This window comes from Apostichopus japonicus, chromosome 6, assembly GCF_037975245.1.
Source record: "Apostichopus japonicus isolate 1M-3 chromosome 6, ASM3797524v1, whole genome shotgun sequence".
NCBI classification, from domain to species: Eukaryota; Metazoa; Echinodermata; class Holothuroidea; order Aspidochirotida; family Stichopodidae; genus Apostichopus; species Apostichopus japonicus.
The window spans coordinates 2,732,466-2,754,525 of NC_092566.1; the positions used below are offsets into that span (position 1 = coordinate 2,732,466).

The following is a 22,060-nucleotide window of genomic DNA, read 5'->3' on the forward strand; positions in this document are numbered from 1 at the left end:
AGGGGGTGGGAGGAGAGGAGTTGAAGGGGTGTTGGGAGGGGGTGGGAGGAGAGGAGTTGAAGGGGTGTTGGGAGGGGGTGGGAGGAGAGGAGTTGAAGGGGTGTTGGGAGGGGGTGGGAGGAGAGGAGTTGAAGGGGTGTTGGGAGGGGGTGGGAGGAGAGGAGTTGAAAGGGTGTTGGGAGGGGTGTACATGTAATTAGGAAAATGATGTTGACAAATACTTAAGATACATTGGGAGATAGAGTTGTCCACAGATAGTGGGCACATGCAGGGTATGGTGACTAGCAAGAGGTGAATCTTCCATCATTTGTCATTTATTTGTCACTTATTATGTAACAAAGGGACAGAGGAGCAAGGACTAAATTGTATAGTGAGAGTTAGTTCAGCTCTGACCAAAGCTTTTGCCTTACCTGTTTATTCATACTCTGTTTCATTATAGAAACAACCTGGAATTTATACTGTGTAATATACAACAGACCTTAAAACCATCTCATCTTTCTGAAACATTTGTTAGAGGAAGAATCAGAGCATGCAACAAACTGTAAACTAAAACTTTTAGCATCACTCTGAACATATAACAAACACTATGACCATGTGACTTCTTTTAGCTCTAACCATTTGCCAGTTCTGATAAGAACGAATCTTTAACTGTTTGTTAAAAGAAATGTTACAACATTCAACAATAGACCAACATCTGCGAATATAAGATATTAGGAATTAGGAATGATCAGATTTGTGCGCTAACTTACTTTTCTGTGATACTCTTGTGCATCTTAAAGTTTTCCTCTGTCAGCTGATCTGCGCACCATTCCATCAAGGAAAGCCTTCCATAACGCAGCGTCCTGCGCCCTGGAGGGGTCTCTGGGAAGGGAAAATGAAAAAAATGAAAAAGACAGGGAAAATGCTGGAACCTCAGATGGTAACCAGAAAACCAATTGGCCTTTGTGATTCCTAGAAATATAATTTGCTCAAAATTCCACACACATGTAAAAAGTAAAAAATTTGGCTGAAAATTAAGCAAGAACCAGAAAAGATCAGAGATTTCCAGCTCTTATTTGTAGCACTCCTTAGTGGGCATCAACAATTTAGTTCACTAGTAAGGATTTTCCAATATATAGAATTTGTTATTCCAAAAAATTTCAATATCCAGAAAGAACAGTCTTCCTATGTGAAATGTAGACACATAAATGTTTGAGCAAACGGAATGCCATTCAGAGATTAATTTTTAGTACATTTTTTTTTTAATAAAACGGACTCCCCAATTGTTCTCACAGCTGCTACGTGAAGCAACATGAAGACTAGAATGATGAACTCAGTATTGTGTTTATGTTTGATAGTACTACTATAAAGCTGTATATTGAGTATGAATGAGACTAGAATGATGAACTCAGTATTGTGTTTATATGTGATAGTACTACTATAAAGCTGTATATTGAGTATGAAGGAGACCAGAATGATGAACTCAGTATTGTGTTTATATGTGACAGTACTACTATAAAGCTGTATATTGAGTATGAAGGAGACCAGAATGATGAACTCAGTATTGTGTTTATATGTGACAGTACTACTATAAAGCTGTATATTGAGTATGAAGGAGACTAGAATGATGAACTCAGTATTGTGTTTATATGTGACAGTACTACTATAAAGCTGTATATTGAGTATGAAGGAGACTAGAATGATGAACTCAATATTGTGTTTATATGTGATAGTACTACTATAAAGCTGTATATTGAGTTCAATGGAGACTAGAATGATGAACTCAGTATTGTGTTTATATGTGACAGTACTACTATAAAGCTGTATATTGAGTACGAAGGAGACCAGAATGATGAACTCAGTATTGTGTTTATATGTGACAGTACTACTATAAAGCTGTATATTGAGTATGAAGGAGACCAGAATGATGAACTCAGTATTGTGTTTATATGTGACAGTACTACTATAAAGCTGTGTATTGAGTTTGAAGGAGACTAGAATGATGAACTCAATATTGTGTTTATATGTGATAGTACTACTATAAAGCTGTATATTGAGTTCAATGGAGACTAGAATGATGAACTCAGTATTGTGTTTATATGTGATAGTACTACTATAAAGCTGTATATTGAGTTCAATGGAGACTAGAATGATGAACTCAGTATTGTGTTTATATGTGATAGTACTACTATAAAGCTGTATATTGAGTTCAATGGAGACTAGAATGATGAACTCAGTATTGTGTTTATATGTGACAGTACTACTATAAAGCTGTATATTGAGTATGAAGGAGACTAGAATGATGAACTCAGTATGTTTATATGTGATAGTACTACTATAAAGCTGTGTATTGAGTATGAAGGAGACTAGAATGATGAACTCAGTATTGTGTTTATATGTGATAGTACTACTATAAAGCTGTATATATTGAGTTTGAATGAGACTAGAATGATAAAATCAGACTTGTTATTGTACTTTTGCTTCGGCTGGAATAAAATAAGCACAAGAATATCAAAAGTATCTGGATGGCTGTATTTTCATAATTGTGTTAATTAAATATTCATGAATGCTGCATGCTTTAATTTATTGTTATTCTAATTCATTGTTGCTGTAACATTACCATGTTTTATTACTTAATGTAAAATTAACAATATTATTAGCATTAATAATTGAAAAAAAATAAATAAATAAATCAAGTATTTAAATAACCATAAAGTCCTTGGTAATTTGATATCATTGGGCTGGTCCTGGGTTGAGGACTTTTTCAAATCTCATTTTCTCTCAACCTGTAACTCATATGAGTATATGCTTTTGGTGAAGTGTTGATTTGCACTTTTCTAGTCAAATTTACAACAAATATTACAACTTTTCAAGAACTCTATTAACACTTACCACTTAATTAATTATCACTAATTACCCAGTAATTGGCAAGCATTCAATATATTCAACTTGATTGATTGTAATAATGGTACAGCTAACACTAAGAATGAGTGGTAATGATGCTATGAAGTCATGACCCAACACCAACATTTTATGCTATTTTCTTTAAGAGAAATGTTAATCCAACAAATTGTAGAAACTAGTAATATTTGTAATCTACTTAAAGTGTTACCTAGAACTGTTTCTTTAAAATATTAATGACATTCCCAGTTGGTGACAAGTCATCCCAACTACGTTTATTGATTTGTTCAATACTTCCTATAATTCAAACTGAATTTGTTGAAGGAAACACCTTTCCCTGCATATAACGAGACTTACCTTTGCTGTGTATAGTAAAATGAAGAATTATAACCCAGAGCAAGTCAAGCAAACTCTTCACATCTCCTTTCATTATATCTAAGAAAGGGGGAGAAAAAGAATGCTATAATATCAAAACACATCTACTTCCAATATACATCAAAATCAAACAAAAGTCCTTTGAAATGATATAACAAAGAGATGACAAGAATCACATAAAAGCCAAACCTATCTCTGTACAAAATATCTAGGAAATAGCAACAATCAGGATTTAATCAATACTGCAAGCAATGTATTCACTTCATAGATGACTCTAAGACGACACCATTAATTTCTTCGTCAATGTTAGTGGTGATTCATAAATATTTCATAAAACTAACGAGTCAAACGATGATATTAATTCACTCAACTCCTTTTCCATGATCATTATTCATACGTGTGTGTGTGTGTGTGTGAACGTGTAAATATGTCAGTGTGTATGTGTATCACAGAGGGATTTATTTTGGGGGGAATATAGCCTACGTTTAAGCCTGCGTTTTCACAATAAACGAACGTGCGCATGGATTTAGTTATTTTGGGCCTGCTGAGTGGAACATACTGTAAAGAGAAATATGTACTGTACATTGGCATTTACATTATAAAGTTACTTGTTAAGTTATAGCCCTGCTTTTATTTTGGTTGGTATATTAATATCATTTAATTTCTTCTACTGTTTCAACACTGAGTCTTTTGCAGTATTTAAAATTATATATTTTGCAATCCCTTTTGGGTATAATAATTTTTTTTTTTTTCACATTTTTTTTTTTGTAGGGAGAGGGGATGGGAGGAGGGGTTGGGAGGAGGGGTGTTTTTTATTAATCTCTTATTAAGCTTTCTGAGCTTTTCAGTATTGATTGAAGGTATGATAGAAAATCATCTACTTTTTATCGGGGGAGAGGGGTTGGGAGGAGGGGGAGGGGGAAGGAGGGGTGTTTGTTAGTAATCTCTTATTAAGCTTTCTGATAGTTTCAGTATTGATTGAAGGTATGATCAGAAAATCTTCTACTGTTTCAACACCAAGTCTTTTGCAGTTTTTACAATTATATATTTTGCAATCCTTTTTGGATTTAATAATCTTTTTATTCTTCACCATTTTTTTTGGGGGGAGGGGTTGGGAGGAAGGGGAGTGCTGGAGGGGGAAGGAAGGGTGCTTGTTTTTAATCTCTTATTAAGCTTTGAGCTTTTCAGTATTGAATGTAGGTATGATAGAAAATAAATTGTTACGCTTAACTTATGACATCCGGTAACAATAGTTTACCACATTTAACTGATTTTCACACCCTTGTTTGTTTACATTTCAATTCTTCTAGTAATTGCCATGCATATATGTCATAAAATATAATACCTTCTATTGTGATTGCACTGTTAAGGGGGAAACCATCCCCCACAAGAAAATAAAAATGGCAATTTTGCATGCATCATTAGCACAAAATAGCATAAAAACATGAATGTTTTTAATCTTGATATTGTCACTTTTCTGTCAATTTAGAGGTCATAATACAAACATCGCTGCTAAATTTCAGTACTAATTATTATGAATTAAACGATTTAAACCCCATATTCATAATTCCAGCCCCCCCCCCCCCACCCATCCTTGTGGAATTGTATTTTCTCCATCAGTTTATTGTCGGTGTTTGCATTTACAATTATAACAAATAAGACATTAACATTTTTGTTATTGATATTACTCCATCCGTATGGATTAGAAACGACATGCACTGTAAGCTTCTATACTACTATGAGCATGTTACACTTCAAGACTTTGATACTCATAAAAGTCAACAATAAGTATCATTTTGATACATTTCAGACTCTATGAACCCCTTCTCTTGGCCAATGTATTGATTTTTCATTTATTTTTGAAACTTTTAGCTATTTAACTCACCCTTAGGGGACGATTTAAGCTTGATTCCATGTTGTGAAAAGTAATTGAAGATTGCCTGAATTTGGTTCAGGGCAGTCTCATCTTCATCTTCGGTCTGCGGGCAAACGTAAGAGAAATATAGTAAACAAATAATCATTCCCAAACCTGATAAACAGGGTGACAAGCTCCAGTATGCAAGACACTGTGGCTTCTGACTGGCACCCCCCCCCACCCCCAGCAAGAAATGCCTATACAGTATAGGGATGTACCGACTAAGGGCTGGATAGTTCAGTTGGTTACGCACAGGGGCTTGTCACTCAGAGGTCACTGGTTGGAAGCCCATTCTAGCCAGAAATTTATTTGCTCTTTTCCATCTTCTAAAATTTCCCTGTCAGTTTTCCATTAATTATTTACTAATATAATTATATATCAAAAAGGAGGTTCTCATAAAATTCCTTCCCTGCCCCTTTCTGCATTGTATTGAAAAAAACTGTGGCATGATACCTGGTTACCAGGTATGCAAGGTACTATGGCTTCTGACTGGCAACCCCCACCCCCCACCCCAGCGAAGAAATGGCTATATAGGGAGAGATAACCACCAACTAAGGGCTGGGTAGCTCAGTAGTTAGAGCACAAGGGCTTGTAACTCAGAGGCCACTGGTTGGAATCCCATTCTAGCCAACCAGTTCTTTGCCCTTTTTCCAAACTAAGTTAATGTCAATAAATATATATTAACATTGTACATAATAGTGTTTTGCAGGAGTGGTTAGGGATGACAGTTTCTTGTGGTTCTTCGCTCAATGTACATGTTTACCTGTGTTAATATTTCATGCATACTGTCTCTTGAAAGCAACTATTACAGGGTATGTAAAACCTCCAGGAATTGGCAGAGGTTAAAAAATAGTAATTCATTGATGGGTCATAACCATGTTCTTCAACAAGTTGGTTATCAACCTAAATCTTTTTTCTTCATTATTTTTTTTCTTCCACGGGGAGGGGGGAGGATGGGAGACAGGAGGGGCATAGAAGTTTGAAACAGTTAACCTGATAGGCACTTTTGTTGGTTGCCATCTGTACTGTCGTTTCTTTCGTGCCCTGTTTTGGGTATTAATGCGGTTCTCTCACCTCTGCACAGGTTATTTCAGCATTATTCAGGACATCAATTAACAGAGCAAAGATCCGTCCATCCTGCAGTTCTTCTGCATCAGTCACTAAGACACCTCTCTCACACAGTAAACTGTTGGCCCAATTCAGGTACATCTTAAAGAAAAGAAAAGAAAAATATACTTATTTGTTAATAAGCAAAATTGCACCATTGCCAGTTGTAAGGTACAGTTTTAAAGTGTCATCTCTAACATTATAAGCCACTTTTTCTCATTTGTGTGTTTCTACTGAATATTATATGAGGCAATACTTTTTCTTCTTTAACATGCAAAGTAATGTTTGCACATACGTGAAAACCCATCAGTCCAAGAGAGCTATATGATGAAAAATTCTTAGTTTCTCCAAATATTTTATTCCTAACCAGTGAATCCAAAATAGAAAATAATTGTGTTCCAAAAAGTTGATCTCTTACTTACATTTTTGCATTGGTAAACCTTTGACTAATTTCCTTACCCCTAAACAGATTACCAACTAGCTATGTTATCTTTCCTTTAAAAGATGGAATAACTTCAAAGAATGGTGCTTTTTAACACTAAATAAAACACTTCATGGTATACCATTCCAAACTTTCCATGTCTGTTTTGAAAATTAAACAGATGAATCCCACTAATTATGCAACAATATTACTTCAATGCAAGGACATAGCATTAAACAGTTGTACTGCAAAGAATGTTTCTTACCTGCAAGACTGAGCTGTATAATGCCATGTTTAGTTCTCCCCTCTTTTGACATATACAGAAGAATTACGTCACAGCCCGCAAGATGCTGTGCACCCTCAGGCCAACATGTTACAACTAGACATCACCGATGAAATCAATAGTTTTGTATCTGATGAAATTAATGAAAAGAAAAATAAGTAAACTGATAACAGATGGCTATTTCAAAATGTGTTGTTTGTTGCATCAACATAGGCCTATATCATTATCACAACAGACTTAGCCTAGCCTACATCTCTTTAATTAAAGTCAGGCCTAATTGTGGGTGTAGCCTAACATTAGAACTTATCAGACTATCAGTTCCACAATAGTAAATATGGTTTGCACTTTGACTAAGCATTAACTTGAGGATAGCTACAGTACAACTACAGTGGCTTGTGCTGCATAGACTACAGTACAGGCTAGACCCAATGTTAAATAGCCTAGATGCTATTAAACTTAATTTTAAGTTCGCCTAAAGTTTGACCTAACGTTATGCGACAGCCGCCTCCTAAGTATTTGGGCATGGAAGTTAGGCTATAGCTTATATTTATAATCTGCAGCATACGTATAAACTATAAAGCGCGTGTGGAATTAGGCCTAGTCTAGGTCCCTAAAAAAGAAGGCCTAAGCCTAGAAGACGTTATACCTGTCTCATCAGTCTTTAGAAGCGGAAGAGATCTATCAATACTGTCGTGGTAATATGCTAGGCTACTTTTTAAACATTTGGTTTACTGTTATGTACGATGTGTACCGTACCGAATATACAAATATTATCTTTCCTGTTACTCACAAGGCGTTCCACGCAACACAAGTGCATCATTACTAAAGAACGCCGAAAGGTCAGCCTGTTGTACGGAACCTGTGAGCTCGAGAACTGCCGTGTAGTACTTGGTCAAAATAAGTCGTTACACTTTATGATACCTAATACTTTGTTCTATCATGGAAAAACCCGTAATAAAAACTGAAAGAAAAAATCATTCCAAAGCTGTGACTAAACACGTTTCATTCTTTTAGAAAACATGTTATCCAAGCCATGTATTATAAGGAAAGTCAATCAAAGCATAAAAATGCAGTACTTTACAAAGTGAAAATGAAACAAATCAGATTTTAAAGAAACCAATCGGTTTTAAGCTTCTCAATTGAAGCAGATTCATGCACCCACTTTCAACTGATTATTATTTTTTTTTAAAGATATTTCAAACTTTTTGCCCTTTTTCAATTCTAAATATTTGTCATACGTTTCTTCTCTGAAAAGGGGGTCTCCAAATCTCACATGCAAATATCTTAAACCAATAAACACAGTAGAGCTGATTGACCTGGAGTTTATGTCAATCTCCAGGGTTTCACTAAAGTCCAAATATTGGGGACCAAGGTCCAGGTTTTCTCTTGGAAATCCAGGTGTACAGTTTTTGGATGGGGGAGGTGGGTGGCAGGGGTGACACAATGTCTGGAAGAGACCATTCAACACCAACTACCATATAAATTTGGTATTCTTCTGAACTTTCCCAGTTGTACATGAGAAACAGAACCACTCACTAAAATCAGGGAGTTGTTATGGAACAACTACCTGGCTTGACCATTGAAATAATACAGTGTGTTTAATCAGGGAGTTGAAATATAATAACTCCCTGGTTTAATAATGAATTTGAGCAGAGGAGCGTTCAGTATGGCTTGCATTACCAACTCGGGGAGATATTCAATCTCCCCTGTTTTGGCCCAAAACAGGGGAATCGGGTGGTATTTGCTATAGGCAGGGAAGATCTTAATGAAAGCAGACCCAGTCCTTGCCAAAATGATTATCAAATATATAATAGGATGAGTCAAAAACACTATCAAAAATCCAACTTTTAAAGTCTAACCATTCAACAGTTTATACCATTATTCCGCAAAGCTCTACATATGTGAGGATTTGGGGATGGGGAGGATGGGGGGGGGGATTGGATTCTGAAAATGTGATCAGCTATCGAAAGAAACCACCCACAACTTGAGTTTCGTGGGTAGGCGTTTGAAAATTGGGGTTGTTGCCTTAACAGAAATGCAACCTGCTTAATAGGCATGATGCCATCTGATAGGTGCAAGGTCCATCTTACTGACAGAGGTAAGGTTAGCTGGCTGGGGGTGGCTGGGATGCGGGTCAGGAACGGACAACTTTCACGTTCTACCAAAATGAGCAAAGAGATATAAATGAGCAGTGAGAAACGAGGTAACATAGCAACCACTGTTTATTCAGACTTGTTAAGTATCATAGAGTACGTTCATTCAATGACATGAACTTAACAAGTTTGGCATGTAAATATACATAAAAGAGTTAGGCTTACATACTAGAGCATTGTTTGTGCTTGTATGCAATAAACCAACATGTGATGTAATTCTATGAACAATCAAATGATAAAAAGGTGTTTATATGAGACTGTGGAGGCCAAGGGAAACTCGTTGGTAACCCTTGCATCCTCCCCACCAACCTCCCCCCTCCCCTTCACTTCCAACACCAATCCTTGCCTGCCCTCATTCTCTTTTCAAAACTTTTACACTTCTAATTGTCAAAGACATAAATTTGACTGGTCTGACAACAAAAGTTCACAACTTTTCTCTGACATTCCTGGTTTATCCTACGACAAGGACAGAAATGTTTGATGGTAGAAGAGAGGTTGCAAGTGAATGAGTGCAGGGAACTGGTGGGAGAGGGTGGGGGAGGGTGGAGGTGGGTGTACAACTACCCCATAACTACATCATATGGCTGAGGCAAAAGTCTACATTTTCTATACAATGATACTGTTACTATACACCACATCTTGACCAGTTTGATTGTTGTGGAATATGATTAATTTTAACAGCAATCTAAAAATTTACATCATTTATTAAAACACTTTCTTTGCTATAAAAAGTCAATTTGTGTCATTATTTTATCATTAGTTTTTTTTTCAGTCAATTCCTTATGCACATCACCTTTGGTTAATATACACAAACATTTCATTAATAATTGTGAATTTTGTAGGGAAACTTGTTTTCATATTTTAAAGTCTTTCAATATTAACATGTTGAACAGAACTTATTCACATTACAGAGGAAACATAAGGACCACATTTCTCAAAAGTCACATCACTTATAAAAAAATCGAAGCACAAAAATTTTTCCATAGGACACAAGACGAAAAAATATATCAAGTCTCTGTGGCATTGCCATGACAATGAAAATACTCCGCTTTTGTGAATTCACCATACAAACAATGATGATCTTGTCTGTGAAAGCGGCTGGAATGCAAGACTAATAAAATAGGTTCATCTCTACCATATGTGGGTACTGAGTGGATGTTCTGTACCTATTTTAAACAAGTTATCGAGTACCAAGTAGGCTACGTTGAGGGGTAGCTTGTGCTGTAAATTTTCCCAACAGACAAGCAAACAATTTTCAATCAAAATGAAAAAGAAAGAAAAAAGGCTGGCTTTGGTCTCAATTGATACCAAAAGCTGATGATGCCACCAATGGTAGAGAAATGTAGACTAAGGTCTAGTGCATATAGCTTTAAAGCTGCATACTGAGTTTATAATAAAAGAGACCCCCCCCCCAAACAAACAAACAAAATCAGATTTTAATTTGAAAACCTGTGTGTTTAGAAGGTGAGCAGTAACATCACTTGATGATAAAATATACTTATTGCTTTTAGGTTATGAATAAATGTAATAACTTTATGATGAAATAATTTGGGCGATTCATTATCTTTTGCTACATAAGATTTGGTAACCCTGATCACAAAAAAAAATTAGATGTCCAAATTTTGGTGTCCCTGCTACAAAAACAACCATTGTGCTGAACTAAAAAAAAATTCTCCTGAAATTCTCCTTTTTTTGGGGGGTTACTATCATGAAAGGTAAAATCATTACTCAGAAAATACCTTGACTTGCTGCATAGCATGGACACCAAAATTTTCATAAATTTAACCTCTTATTTATGCTAATGAAATTCCCCTGTTTTAAGAATTATTTAAGTTTTCTGGTACTTTTCTGGTACTTCTATCTCTTACAAACTCAATATGCAGCCCTTATTATGTTATCATAGCATGGAATCATCTTTTTTTTCTTTTTCTTTTATGTTCAACCGGAATTAATAGTTTGACTGTTTTTCACTGGCTTTAATCACATTCAAAAATAACTTCTTTCTTAACTGCTTAACAACAACAAAAGCAGTTTCTAACCAAGAAGGTGTCACAGTGGTTTGCATACAAGACCAAACAATATACAAGACACCTATCGACTCCCAATCTCTCAATATTTTCTTCTTTCCAAGACAAAAAAAAAAACATTTTTTTTGTTGTAAGCTTTTAAATTATTTACAAAATATATGTTTCAAAAGAATTTTGACAAATATCCACAGAGCCTTTTTTTTTTACTACAGACCACAAAAGTTTCCTTTGATGAATTGCTACACATGACACACTACAACACAAACAAGATAAGAAGAGAGATTTTCCTAATCCAAACCACTTTTGTCTAAATTAATTTGTTAATCAGGTCACCACCTTTGCTTGCTATGTTTTGTGTAAAAAGGATCAGAATAAGAAGAAGAACAAGAAGAAGAAGAAATAAAACAAGTTCTCTTCCCTACCATAACATATAATTAAAATTTAACCCCTCCTTGAGTTCTCCTTTTCCCCCTCTTCCTTTTAGTGGAATAGCAATCCTCAGACTAAGACACTGCTGCGAACGGATAAACTCAAACGATGAGCATCGATTACAAAGGAAGCATAGCGAGGACTACATCGAGTATAAACCTGACAAATTGCTTTACGACTTATTAAACACAACCGAAACTATCTGGTGATCGACGAAAGACGTTTCAAGCCCTTGTCGATAAGATCATGTTCTCTGTACTACTCCCCCCCCCTCGGTTCTACTCCCCCCTCTCTCTCAATCACCAGTGAACCAAAAACCCTGTCTTTCTTTCCTACAATTTATTATAAACAACCTGTCTGGCTTGTAATGTAACTAACTGGCAAGAGTTCACATCCTCCATATGCCAGCTCTCCTCAATTCCTCATTGTCACCATCACCCCCCCCCCAACCCCACCCCCAGTTTAATTTCTCCAACTTCACTGCAATGAATTGCCAAATCAAAGCAAAAACATAAACCATTATAATTTTGCATAATTTTGCATATCAAAACAAAACAAAACAAAAAAAAGGAAAAAAAATTGAAGGAAAAAAAAAGAATGGAAAATGCAAAATAAGAGAGTTGTTACTAACTGCCTAGCACAGGTCTCTCCCTACCACATGACCTGCATGGTTTAAACGGAAGACTCAACCTCCCTCCTTCGGTTCAATTTTTTTTTTTTGGTCTTTTTTCTGTACATGACATCGGGTTAAATTTTTTAAACATCTAATGTAAGAGCCAAGTCTATAACTTACAAACGGTGATAAAATTTTACAATATTTTTACACAATTATTTCTTCCTTTTTTTTTTTCTTACAGCCTCCAGGAGAGATTCAATATGAGCATCCTCATTTCCATGGTTGTTTCTATTAATTGTTCTGTCAACTCTTCTCTTTTTCTAAAGTTGAGTTCGTTGTCCTTTTTTTAATGTCTCATTGTTCTATGGACCTTTTTGAGTCTGCTCAACATGTTTCTGCAGTATGTGACAGACTTTTAACAACAATATACAACTGGTCAGGTGGATTGCAATCAAAATATGACATATTTCCTTAAAACTTGCAAAGGTTAAAAAAAAAAGAGAAAACTGAAGACCTTAATGTCACAAACAACTTCAACATTTTACTTTGAAATAAAGATTAAAAAAATGATAAAGCGCTTTATCCCATACACATTTTTTCAACACAATGGTTTACACACAGAAGCAATTCCATTATTACAATAGGGGTAGAACTAGCATTATTTAAGGAGAGAAAAAAAATGAAATATTGGTACTTCGGAATGATGGAAATTTTTAAAGGAATACGTAACAAAACAAAGCCATCCCCTGTTGGATATAAATAAAGGATTTCAGTCATACCGAGCATTTGGCACAAGCCCATTTATCAAACTGTTCGAACTCACAATCCAACTCATTGGTACATCTTCAAAGGAAAAGCAGCCATTTTATCACTTAGTTTGACAAAAATGCAGAAATAAAGATTCAGATTGGATTAAAGAGAGAAAATCGTTATCTATTAGTGCATGGTGAAGAAATGGTGAAAGTGTAGGTTAGGTTGACATGCACAAAATGTGTGTTAGGCTTACCAACTAATCATGAAGGTATTAAAAGTCTATTTAAAAATATATATCAGATGAAAGTGTCGATTAGGTCGATGTGTGCACAGATAAGTTATGCTGACTCAAAAATTAATGAAATTAATTAAAATCACTTTCAATAATAGCATGCAAGCTTAGGCTTGGTTGTGATGCACATTAAGTATGTTAGGCTAGACAACCAATACTGTACCATGGTGATCCACCTCTCTTGAACTTTACATGAGTTAATACTATGGTTTGAAGATTTTCAACTTTCTTTTAACATCAATCTGATCAGCAATAATAAGGGTCTGAAATCTTTTGAGTGAAGAAATCATGATGAAATAGACGATAACTACCTAAATTTGGCATATAATATTGATGTCTAAACATTATACAAAAATTACTACTACAAGTATTACCATCTGAATCTAATCACATTTACATTAAATATTTCCCCAAATTATAGATATGATACGGTAATCTTATTATACATTATCCCAAGATATTTGAGTGACATGAAAACTGCAATCGTTATCCTAAATATGAAAAAAAAAGAGCCGTACAAAGACTCCTCCCCTTCCTCTCCCCCGAGATTCCCCCCCCCCCCAATATAGGTCCCTAATGTAATGACTCAGACTCTTGGTGGTACCTTGACACTAGAATGGTTAAGTTTGTAAACTCAAGTATTGATTTACCAGGTTCAAACACTCTACACAACACAGCCTCCAGCAATAAATAGACCAGACAAAAGAATCGTTGATTTCTGTTTCACTTGATCCAAATTAACTGGAAAAGTGACTGAAATCAACAAATACATTCCATAAATTCTGTCCACATTATACAAAAATTACTACTACAAGTATTACCATCTGAATCTAATCACATTTACATTAAATATTTCCCCAAATTATAGATATGATACGGTAATCTTATTATACATTATCCCAAGATATTTGAGTGACATGAAAACTGCAATCGTTATCCTAAATATGAAAAAAAAAGAGCCGTACAAAGACTCCTCCCCTTCCTCTCCCCCGAGATTCCCCCCCCCCCCAATATAGGTCCCTAATGTAATGACTCAGACTCTTGGTGGTACCTTGACACTAGAATGGTTAAGTTTGTAAACTCAAGTATTGATTTACCAGGTTCAAACACTCTACACAACACAGCCTCCAGCAATAAATAGACCAGACAAAAGAATCGTTGATTTCTGTTTCACTTGATCCAAATTAACTGGAAAAGTGACTGAAATCAACAAATACATTCCATAAATTCTGTCCACCAGCATGATGATAATTAAATTTTGACTGATCCATGAGAGCATATAATGTTTACAACTTTCTTTTATGACTATCAGGTGACTAGCAAATTAGCCAATGAATATTTGAGTACGTTCAAAACCATCGACAACTAGTTTAATACGTCTAGTCAAATTTCAGCAGGTACTGGCACCAGCCTGTTTGTCTTCTTTTATTTCCATTAATAAGAGGAATTTTCCCCTCCCTTTTTTCTGATTAAATTAGACACAGATGTTTGATAAACATTTTTTAGTCTTTTACAATGTTATAATTCAGAATTTTTTCTTTGCCCTTATGGCAAACGGAATTCCTTCCCAGTTTTCTCGATACTGACTAAAACGGAGCTGATTGACGATGGTTTCATGATTATCCAAAATGATTACCTGATATGCAAATAGGGTGGTGGTTAATAAAGTATCTCGGAAAACAATGTAAGGACTCCTTTAAATAATCTGCTTTAAGATTTACAATTCATGGTCTGGTCATATGTTGCATTCATTTGTTTTAAATTTAATAGTCGTTTTCATAAACTTCTGTAAAATGTTGATTTTGTTTCTATCAATGCAGACTGATATAAAAGAAAGTACAATACTATACGGCCACAGGAAATATTGCTGCATCATGCATGTAAGATGGTATATATCAAAGCAATACTAAGGTGCTAGGGAGGGATGGTAAGGGAGAGAGGTGAAGGAAGGGGGGTAGCTCTCTTTAATATTCTGATACAGCTGCTAAAATTCAGAAGCCATCACTCTGACTTACTGAACCAGTTCTGGGGGACACAGAATTTATATCTTCTGATGAAAAACTGATTAAAATATTTTTTTTGGGGGGGGGGGGAGCACAGTTACCATGGCAACAACCATAACACTGCTTTGTAAGATTACAATTATAATTGTTAAGGGCAACAGACTGAGAGACATAGATTATCAGAGAGGGAGATAGAAATAAAGCGAAGAAGAGGCAGAGAAGAAAATATGCATCATCTAAAACACTTGATAAAACGGCAGCAATTCCCTTCTGACTCATACCATATACGCTATCGACAAAACATCGAAAAAATGAACTTGATGAAAACATCAACAACGAATCATCATCATCATCCAACAACACTGCTGCTCCGGACTTCCTTCCATGTTGTTCTTTCTTTCTTTCCTTTTTTATTTATTTTTTATCTATTTTTTTTCTTGCTTTCGTTTATCCAGCACCGACGAGACAACCAAAGAGGCAGACTCTGATACCTTTATAGCTTCTCTCATCATCCATGAGAGATGGACAAATTACAGGGTGGGAGGAGGGAGGGGGGTCAAGAATGGCTCTCCTGGTCACTGGTGATTCCTGGATGGATCGTTTACAATGATGAAGTGAAAAACCGAGACTCCAGTTGTACCCCTGGAGACTACCTGACCTGGCTGGTGCTATTCGTAACAGCTGCGGCTGCCGGTGCTCTGGCCATGGCCCCATGGTTCTCCTCACCATTTTCCTCTGCAAAAACAAAAAGAAACGACATGAACATTTAATAAACATCACCGATGATAATTTGGATTTGCACAGTTTTAAGCTTTTGAAGGACAACTACCATGATGACATGACAGGCTTACCCACTGTGTTCCATTTTCTGGAGTAAGGAAGGGCTTGATCAGTCAAAATAGGTTACATCCAAAAACAACCATATCTCAAGTTAGGATGGTCTTTCCAGCTGACAGAGTGGAATATATTTGTTTCCTCTTTAATAAAAGCATTTACACAGTCTGTCTAAGGAATCTCCCTTTACTACCTACAGAAACTTGTTACATTGCTCTTAAGAAATAACACATTATGGCAACTGTTCACTTGCCCCCCTCACCCCCCTCACCCCCCCCTCCCTTCCGACCATTTATTTGTTATAAAAACTGCATCAAATACTCCAGATGTTTGGGAAAAGATGTACTCAATACTGGTATTGGATTTGTTTAAAAAAAAACCAATCCTATTCATCAGTTAAAATTTTCAAAAATATAAGCAAATAAATCTATATATACAAACTACAGATCGACCCACACTGACAACTGTAGCTGCTAGAATTTACACAGTATTGTCTTAAACTATAAACAAGGCAGTTAAAATCCGCAAGATCGCTGTAATACTGGTAAATTTTCTTCCTGCTTTGGCTTCTATTTTCTCCACCTATTTGTAAGCAATCACTAACTCCTGGAGTTTACTGTACTATGAGAGCATTTAATGTTTACAACTTTCTTTTATGACTATCAGGCGACTAGCATTGTTAGCCAATGAATATTTGAGTCAGTTCAAAACCGTCGACGACTAAGTTAATGTCTAGACAAATTTTTTACTGGTACCGGTGTGTTTGTCTTCCTTTATTTCCATTAATGACAGTGATTTTCCCTCGCAAATGTTTTGATGAATATTCAGTTTGTCTTTTACAATATTATAATATATTACAATATTATAATATATAAGATGTGCAAGAGGAACTCCTTCCATTTTTCTGCTGGTATATTAAACACAGCTTTGATAACACATTCTCTTCTGCATTCTTTCAATCATACTAGTTTTCCAAGTGCTTAATTTTAAATCATACTTGTTTCCAAGTGCTTAATTTTTCACCACAAATCAGGATTTCCATCTCCTCAATTTACTAAGCCTTCTCCGTGCCATACCTCAAAATTCAGATGAAGGAAGCATATCTTAAAATCTGTCAGCCCTCACATACACAGGCATCTCCTTTTTTTCTCCCCCCTCTAGGCCATTAGAAAGCCAGTTTAAGCACCTCAGGTGGCAAAAGATAATAGGTGTACAAACTGAACCCCATTTTTATTCCCCTACCTCTTCCCCATTCCTATTCCCCTAACTCTTCCCCTCTCCTATTCCCCTACCTCTTCCCCTCTCCTATTCCCCTACCTCTTCCCCTCTCCTATTCCCCTACCTCTTCCCCTCCTCTACCCTCAAATGCAATCCAATCTTTCTCTCCTGGTATTTCAGATTCTACATCTTGATATGTCTATGCCTGGCTTGATAGATTTCTCTTTACTGTGATATCCGACGAGAATAGGTTTAAAACTTAGTAACTTCACTATCTGACCCCAGAGGACAGGACCCTCATAGTACTAACCTGTGTACTCTTCCTGTCCGTTCAGTAATCTGTGGTCAAGGGTCATAGGGTCAATGGATTGGCTGCGAGTCATCCATGCTATGACCTCTTTGTACAATAGCTCTGTGGAGAAATTATGAAATCCGTATAATAAGGCGTGGCAAGCAATCACTACGTCAATGCAGGTTTCTAATTTGTGGCATGTTAGGGTGCCAACCTTGTGTGTAGCTTTAGTGCTGAGCTTATTTAACTTGGTCATTTCATTGAGGTTGAAGAAGAGGAGTAAGATATATTCTCTATATACTCTAAGTGTCATCTAAAAGAAGTGTTTGTACAAGGTGAAATGGTGGAGTTCCTTTACATGTCACCATTAAACCATTACCCCACTAACAAAAAGTACTTTCCCAAAGTCACCTCTTCATGTTAACAAGGTAACAATCTGTTCATATTGTTTTACTGATTGCTAAGGAGAGAGAGCAAAAGTCTAATGCAATCATGGAAAAACCAGTGATGCATCAAAGATAACGTACGTTGTGATTCCCTAATATAATTTAAAGAGAACGCATGACTGTAATGATGAAACTAACTGCTTCTAAACGACAACAAGGCTGTCTTTGGCTGGATGGGCATTAGTGTCTCCAAGTTTACAGTTGAATGCATTATCTAGCTCTCACTCGATTCCACTACTATTCATGTTAAGTTAAAAGTACTTACTCTTCCATACTTCTACTGTATGCTCCTTGTCATCGTCAATGAGATCACTGTATTGAAGGGTTGGTTTCTGTGGTAACAAACATAACAATATCATATATCAGTTTACAGTTTACAGTTAAGCCAGTGGTCTTACAGCTGTCAATGGTGGGGTACACACAAGGGGGGGTCAACCCTTCCCCTCCCCCTCATATAGAAACTTTCCTTGTCATGGTTGTTAAATTTGTCACTAATATATCAGGAGATGGGAAGAGGGAGAGAGTGAAGGCGAGGAATAAAATTTTTCTTGGTAATCAATTCACAAATTTTTCCCCTTCGGCCTTGCCCACTCTCCTCTACCTCAAAAGGAATTCATGGTTACCCCCTGACTGGCATCCGTTTCCTATTCTATATAAATGTGTGGTGACCTCATGACTGAATAATTGTATGTTGCGAATAAACGTCTAAATGACTGAATTACTAATAATTTACTAATCAACATCCTAATTGATTCAAACTTGAGACTGAAAGGAGCAAGAAATGCCTTTTTTTTTTCTACTTTCCCTTTGGAAGATTGACTTTCTTTAAAGGCACTCACTCCACTCCCATAGACTTCTTTGGCATCAAACCATACGTTGATGTACGGATGATTCAGAGCATTGTCCACTGAAATTCTCTTCTCTGGATCCACTACCAACATTTTCGAAAGCAGGTCTCTTGCCTGGGCATCTGAAAGTAAATAAATAATGATAAAAGTTCTCTCCTTTAAAGCATTAAATGTTTAATGCTGTTGGGTGACTAATGATCCTACCCTGCATGTGATATTAACATTTTCCATCCAGTTAAGGATGTTAAAACTATGTAAACGTACATTTGTATGAACCCCGACATTTGACCTCAATATGAAATAGATTGTGCTTTTATAACTGCTATGGTAGATTAACCTTATACAAGACAGATGAAAATATCTTAACCTTGACAACTTTGCACAGTTTAAGTTTCAAAATCCAAAGTTTTGAGGGGAATAAGGAGTACAGGACGGTGAAGAAAAAGAAGGAAAAGGAAAGAAAAACGTGTGAATCTTTGAATCACTACTTACTGCACAATTTGGTTGGTTCCGTTTGACTGTGCCTTTGAATGAAGAGCTCATCGGGGAACAGGTTATCAAAGGAATATCCGGTGTGGCGTGGCCTGTTGACGACGTAGTTTCTCACCATGGGCTGTAGTCTATCCAGGAAGATGGGTGGAGGACTGCCTAACTGCTCCACGATCTTATTCCACTGGTCGATATCTGACGGGGTTTTCACGGTCAAGGATAATAACATCCCGTCACAAATATTAAAGGAGACAGCTGCTGTCACATTGGACTTAAATGCCTTGATCACATTTTTAAAACACAAGTGGTCGGAACAGGGTCTTGTTTTACCCTCGGATGACCCTGGATCCTTCCACGTTGGAATACGGGGTGGCGGGGCGGGGGAGGGTGGTGGATCAAAATTGAACGAAAGAGCATTAGGTAAGCACAAAGGGGTCACAATGATTGTTTCCACAAATTAATTAGTTAGAGTACTACAGCACGCCTGCTGCCTTTAGACCCCCTCAAGATTCTTTTTTTATGGAAGTGACGCGCGTTCACATTACAGACTTGCATTTGCTGGGGAGGAGGGGAGGGGGGGTCATATCACCCTTGCATTCTGACATGTGAACAAGGGTTAAGCGCACTTACAATTGAGCAAATCTGTAAGAGGAAAACCTACAGAAGCCCAAAATACATTTGTCCTTTGTAAAAAGGAGTTTTGGAAGTGTTAAATTTCCTTCTGTTAGAAGACTGACCTATGCAAAACAATCACACTTCCATTGTTGATGAAATAGTGTAAAGTTTGGGTTGCAATTTGTTTTGTTCCCCCCCCCCCCTCCCCCCTATAGTATTCAAAATCTATGTAAAATGGTAGGCTCTGACGTACCAAAAGCAAGCTTCAGGAAATGAATTTATAGGTGATCAGATATCTCATAAGTAGGTTGTTTATGTTGACTACCTATGCTGGATGAGGGTCTACCTTAAAATAACACTAGCTAACCTAAGTCGTTGTTGTCTGAGACTAATAAGAAATCGTTGTGTTAGCATATTAGTGCTTATAACATTGAAGAATGCAAGCTTATAAAGCAAAACGATGGGCTTTCTCTTATTGGGGATACTAGAGTCACACACACACTTTAAGACAAACATCACTGTTACTACTACATCACAACATCAGTAGTTGTCTATTCCCAATATGAAACGAAAGTTAATAATAAAAAAAACTGCAAATCCATGAGGATAAAAAACATATTTGCTTCAATTTACTGCACTACTTAATTGTGCAGGGCCAGATAAAAAAACTTTAAAAAAGTTGAGTTTATTTTCTTCTAGTATCTTACAAATAAATTCTCTGCCCATGACAACAGACTGCTAGGTTGAAAATCATTTGCTTCTATAAATTTAAGTTTGCATATGTATGTTTAATTACTTAGCAACCAACAACCCCTTCATTTCTTGTTTGGACAGCAAGCAACAGACAAATTCACCCAATGCAGCAGCTTCCGTCATATATGTCCTAAGCATTTGATTTTTTTTTTTTTTCAAACGACTAAGGCAACATAGAAATGAGACAAGACTATTTGCGTCTTAATCTCTTTTCGTTCACGAGGACACTCCGAAGGTCACAGGTCTCACGTGGAAGGAAGCATCCACTTGGCAGACAGTAGGTGGAGGAGCTCAAACCGCCTTAGACATTAATTGGAAAAGGATACGATCGCCTCCTGGAAATAAAACACTTCCACGTATAAGTTCACCAAATATACAGCCGATGGACCAAATGTCAACTGCAGAGAGAAACATGGGTAGAGGGAGGATTGAAACATAAAAATCCAAAAAGGCTAAAATTGATTCAATGACCTCGATATATGCTGAATAAACGTAATGGTCGTGAACATTTTCCCTCTTGCCTCCCCCCCCCCCCTCTACCCTGCAACACTGCTGAAGTGAGTACGACAGGGGAAAACCAAAATCAATCACCAATAATGCAGGCTTTTAGACCTGCTTTACACAAAGTCAAAACTTGTTTTACCTTCAAAGAGATATTTTAATTGCCTAATTTGTCCTTCCTCAATAGGTGGAATATATTCAAGCGTTACAATCTTCAATAAATTACCTTTGAAATTTTTAGAGAGCTTAAGTTGGAACACAATACAAATGATCTTTGTGTATGTGTGAATGTGTATGTGTTCCTGTACAGCAAACATCATCTTTTCCTGACTGCATATTCAATAGTTGATATTAACTTACATAATACTACAACAGGCCAAAATAAATACACAAGTTGCTATGTGTTAGAACATCAAAATGCTTTGATCTACAAACCGTGAGGTTTTGAAATATCCTGCTCCAGTTATAAAGTACTGCAACTGCTTGAAAACACAAACAGTCCCTAACATCAAACAACACTTAAGAGTTGAACTGCTATAAAAGAACCCCTGATGTTAAAACTTCTATGATAAGACCATATGTCACTTTTGTCCTGGAATCTTGAGGCAAATTACTTACACACACATATACTTACACACACACCCCTCCTCCCACTTCCTTCGTCCTCCTTCGCACCCTTCCTGCCCCCTCTCATCTGCCATATCCCACTAACCACTACTATGTATGATACTCTACTCACCATTCTCTTTGTAGCCCATGCCAAGGATGACCTCAGGGGCTCGGTAGTGCCTTGTTACCACGTACGGTGTC

General features: G+C 36.6%; 2 protein-coding genes across 6 annotated transcripts in view; both read right to left on the bottom strand.

The window, feature by feature from the left end:
• The window catches only part of LOC139968659 (uncharacterized), a 30,415-nt gene extending 22,535 nt beyond the window's left edge, over positions 1–7,880 (bottom strand). For 2 of the 3 annotated variants that reach the window (XM_071972918.1, XM_071972916.1), the window contains exons 1-6: positions 7,628–7,765; positions 6,964–7,111; positions 6,245–6,379; positions 5,141–5,234; positions 3,238–3,315; positions 750–861 (exon numbers count right to left, since the gene is read on the bottom strand). In XM_071972918.1, coding sequence (XP_071829019.1) covers positions 750–861; positions 3,238–3,315; positions 5,141–5,234; positions 6,245–6,379; positions 6,964–6,990 — 446 coding nt within the window. In that variant the 5' untranslated portion in view covers positions 6,991–7,111; positions 7,628–7,765. The other variant, XM_071972917.1, reaches the window with a different exon arrangement.
• A 1,305-nt stretch (positions 7,881–9,185) lies between these two features.
• LOC139968661 (stress-activated protein kinase JNK-like) overlaps positions 9,186–22,060 on the bottom strand; it is a 43,259-nt gene continuing 30,384 nt past the window's right edge. For all 3 annotated transcript variants that reach the window (XM_071972919.1, XM_071972920.1, XM_071972921.1), the window contains exons 7-12: positions 21,076–21,147; positions 19,385–19,576; positions 18,884–19,014; positions 18,310–18,376; positions 17,617–17,718; positions 9,186–15,989 (exon numbers count right to left, since the gene is read on the bottom strand). In XM_071972919.1, the coding sequence (XP_071829020.1) occupies positions 15,904–15,989; positions 17,617–17,718; positions 18,310–18,376; positions 18,884–19,014; positions 19,385–19,576; positions 21,076–21,147 (650 nt within the window). In that variant the 3' untranslated portion in view covers positions 9,186–15,903. The remainder of the gene's footprint in view (positions 15,990–17,616; positions 17,719–18,309; positions 18,377–18,883; positions 19,015–19,384; positions 19,577–21,075; positions 21,148–22,060) is intronic.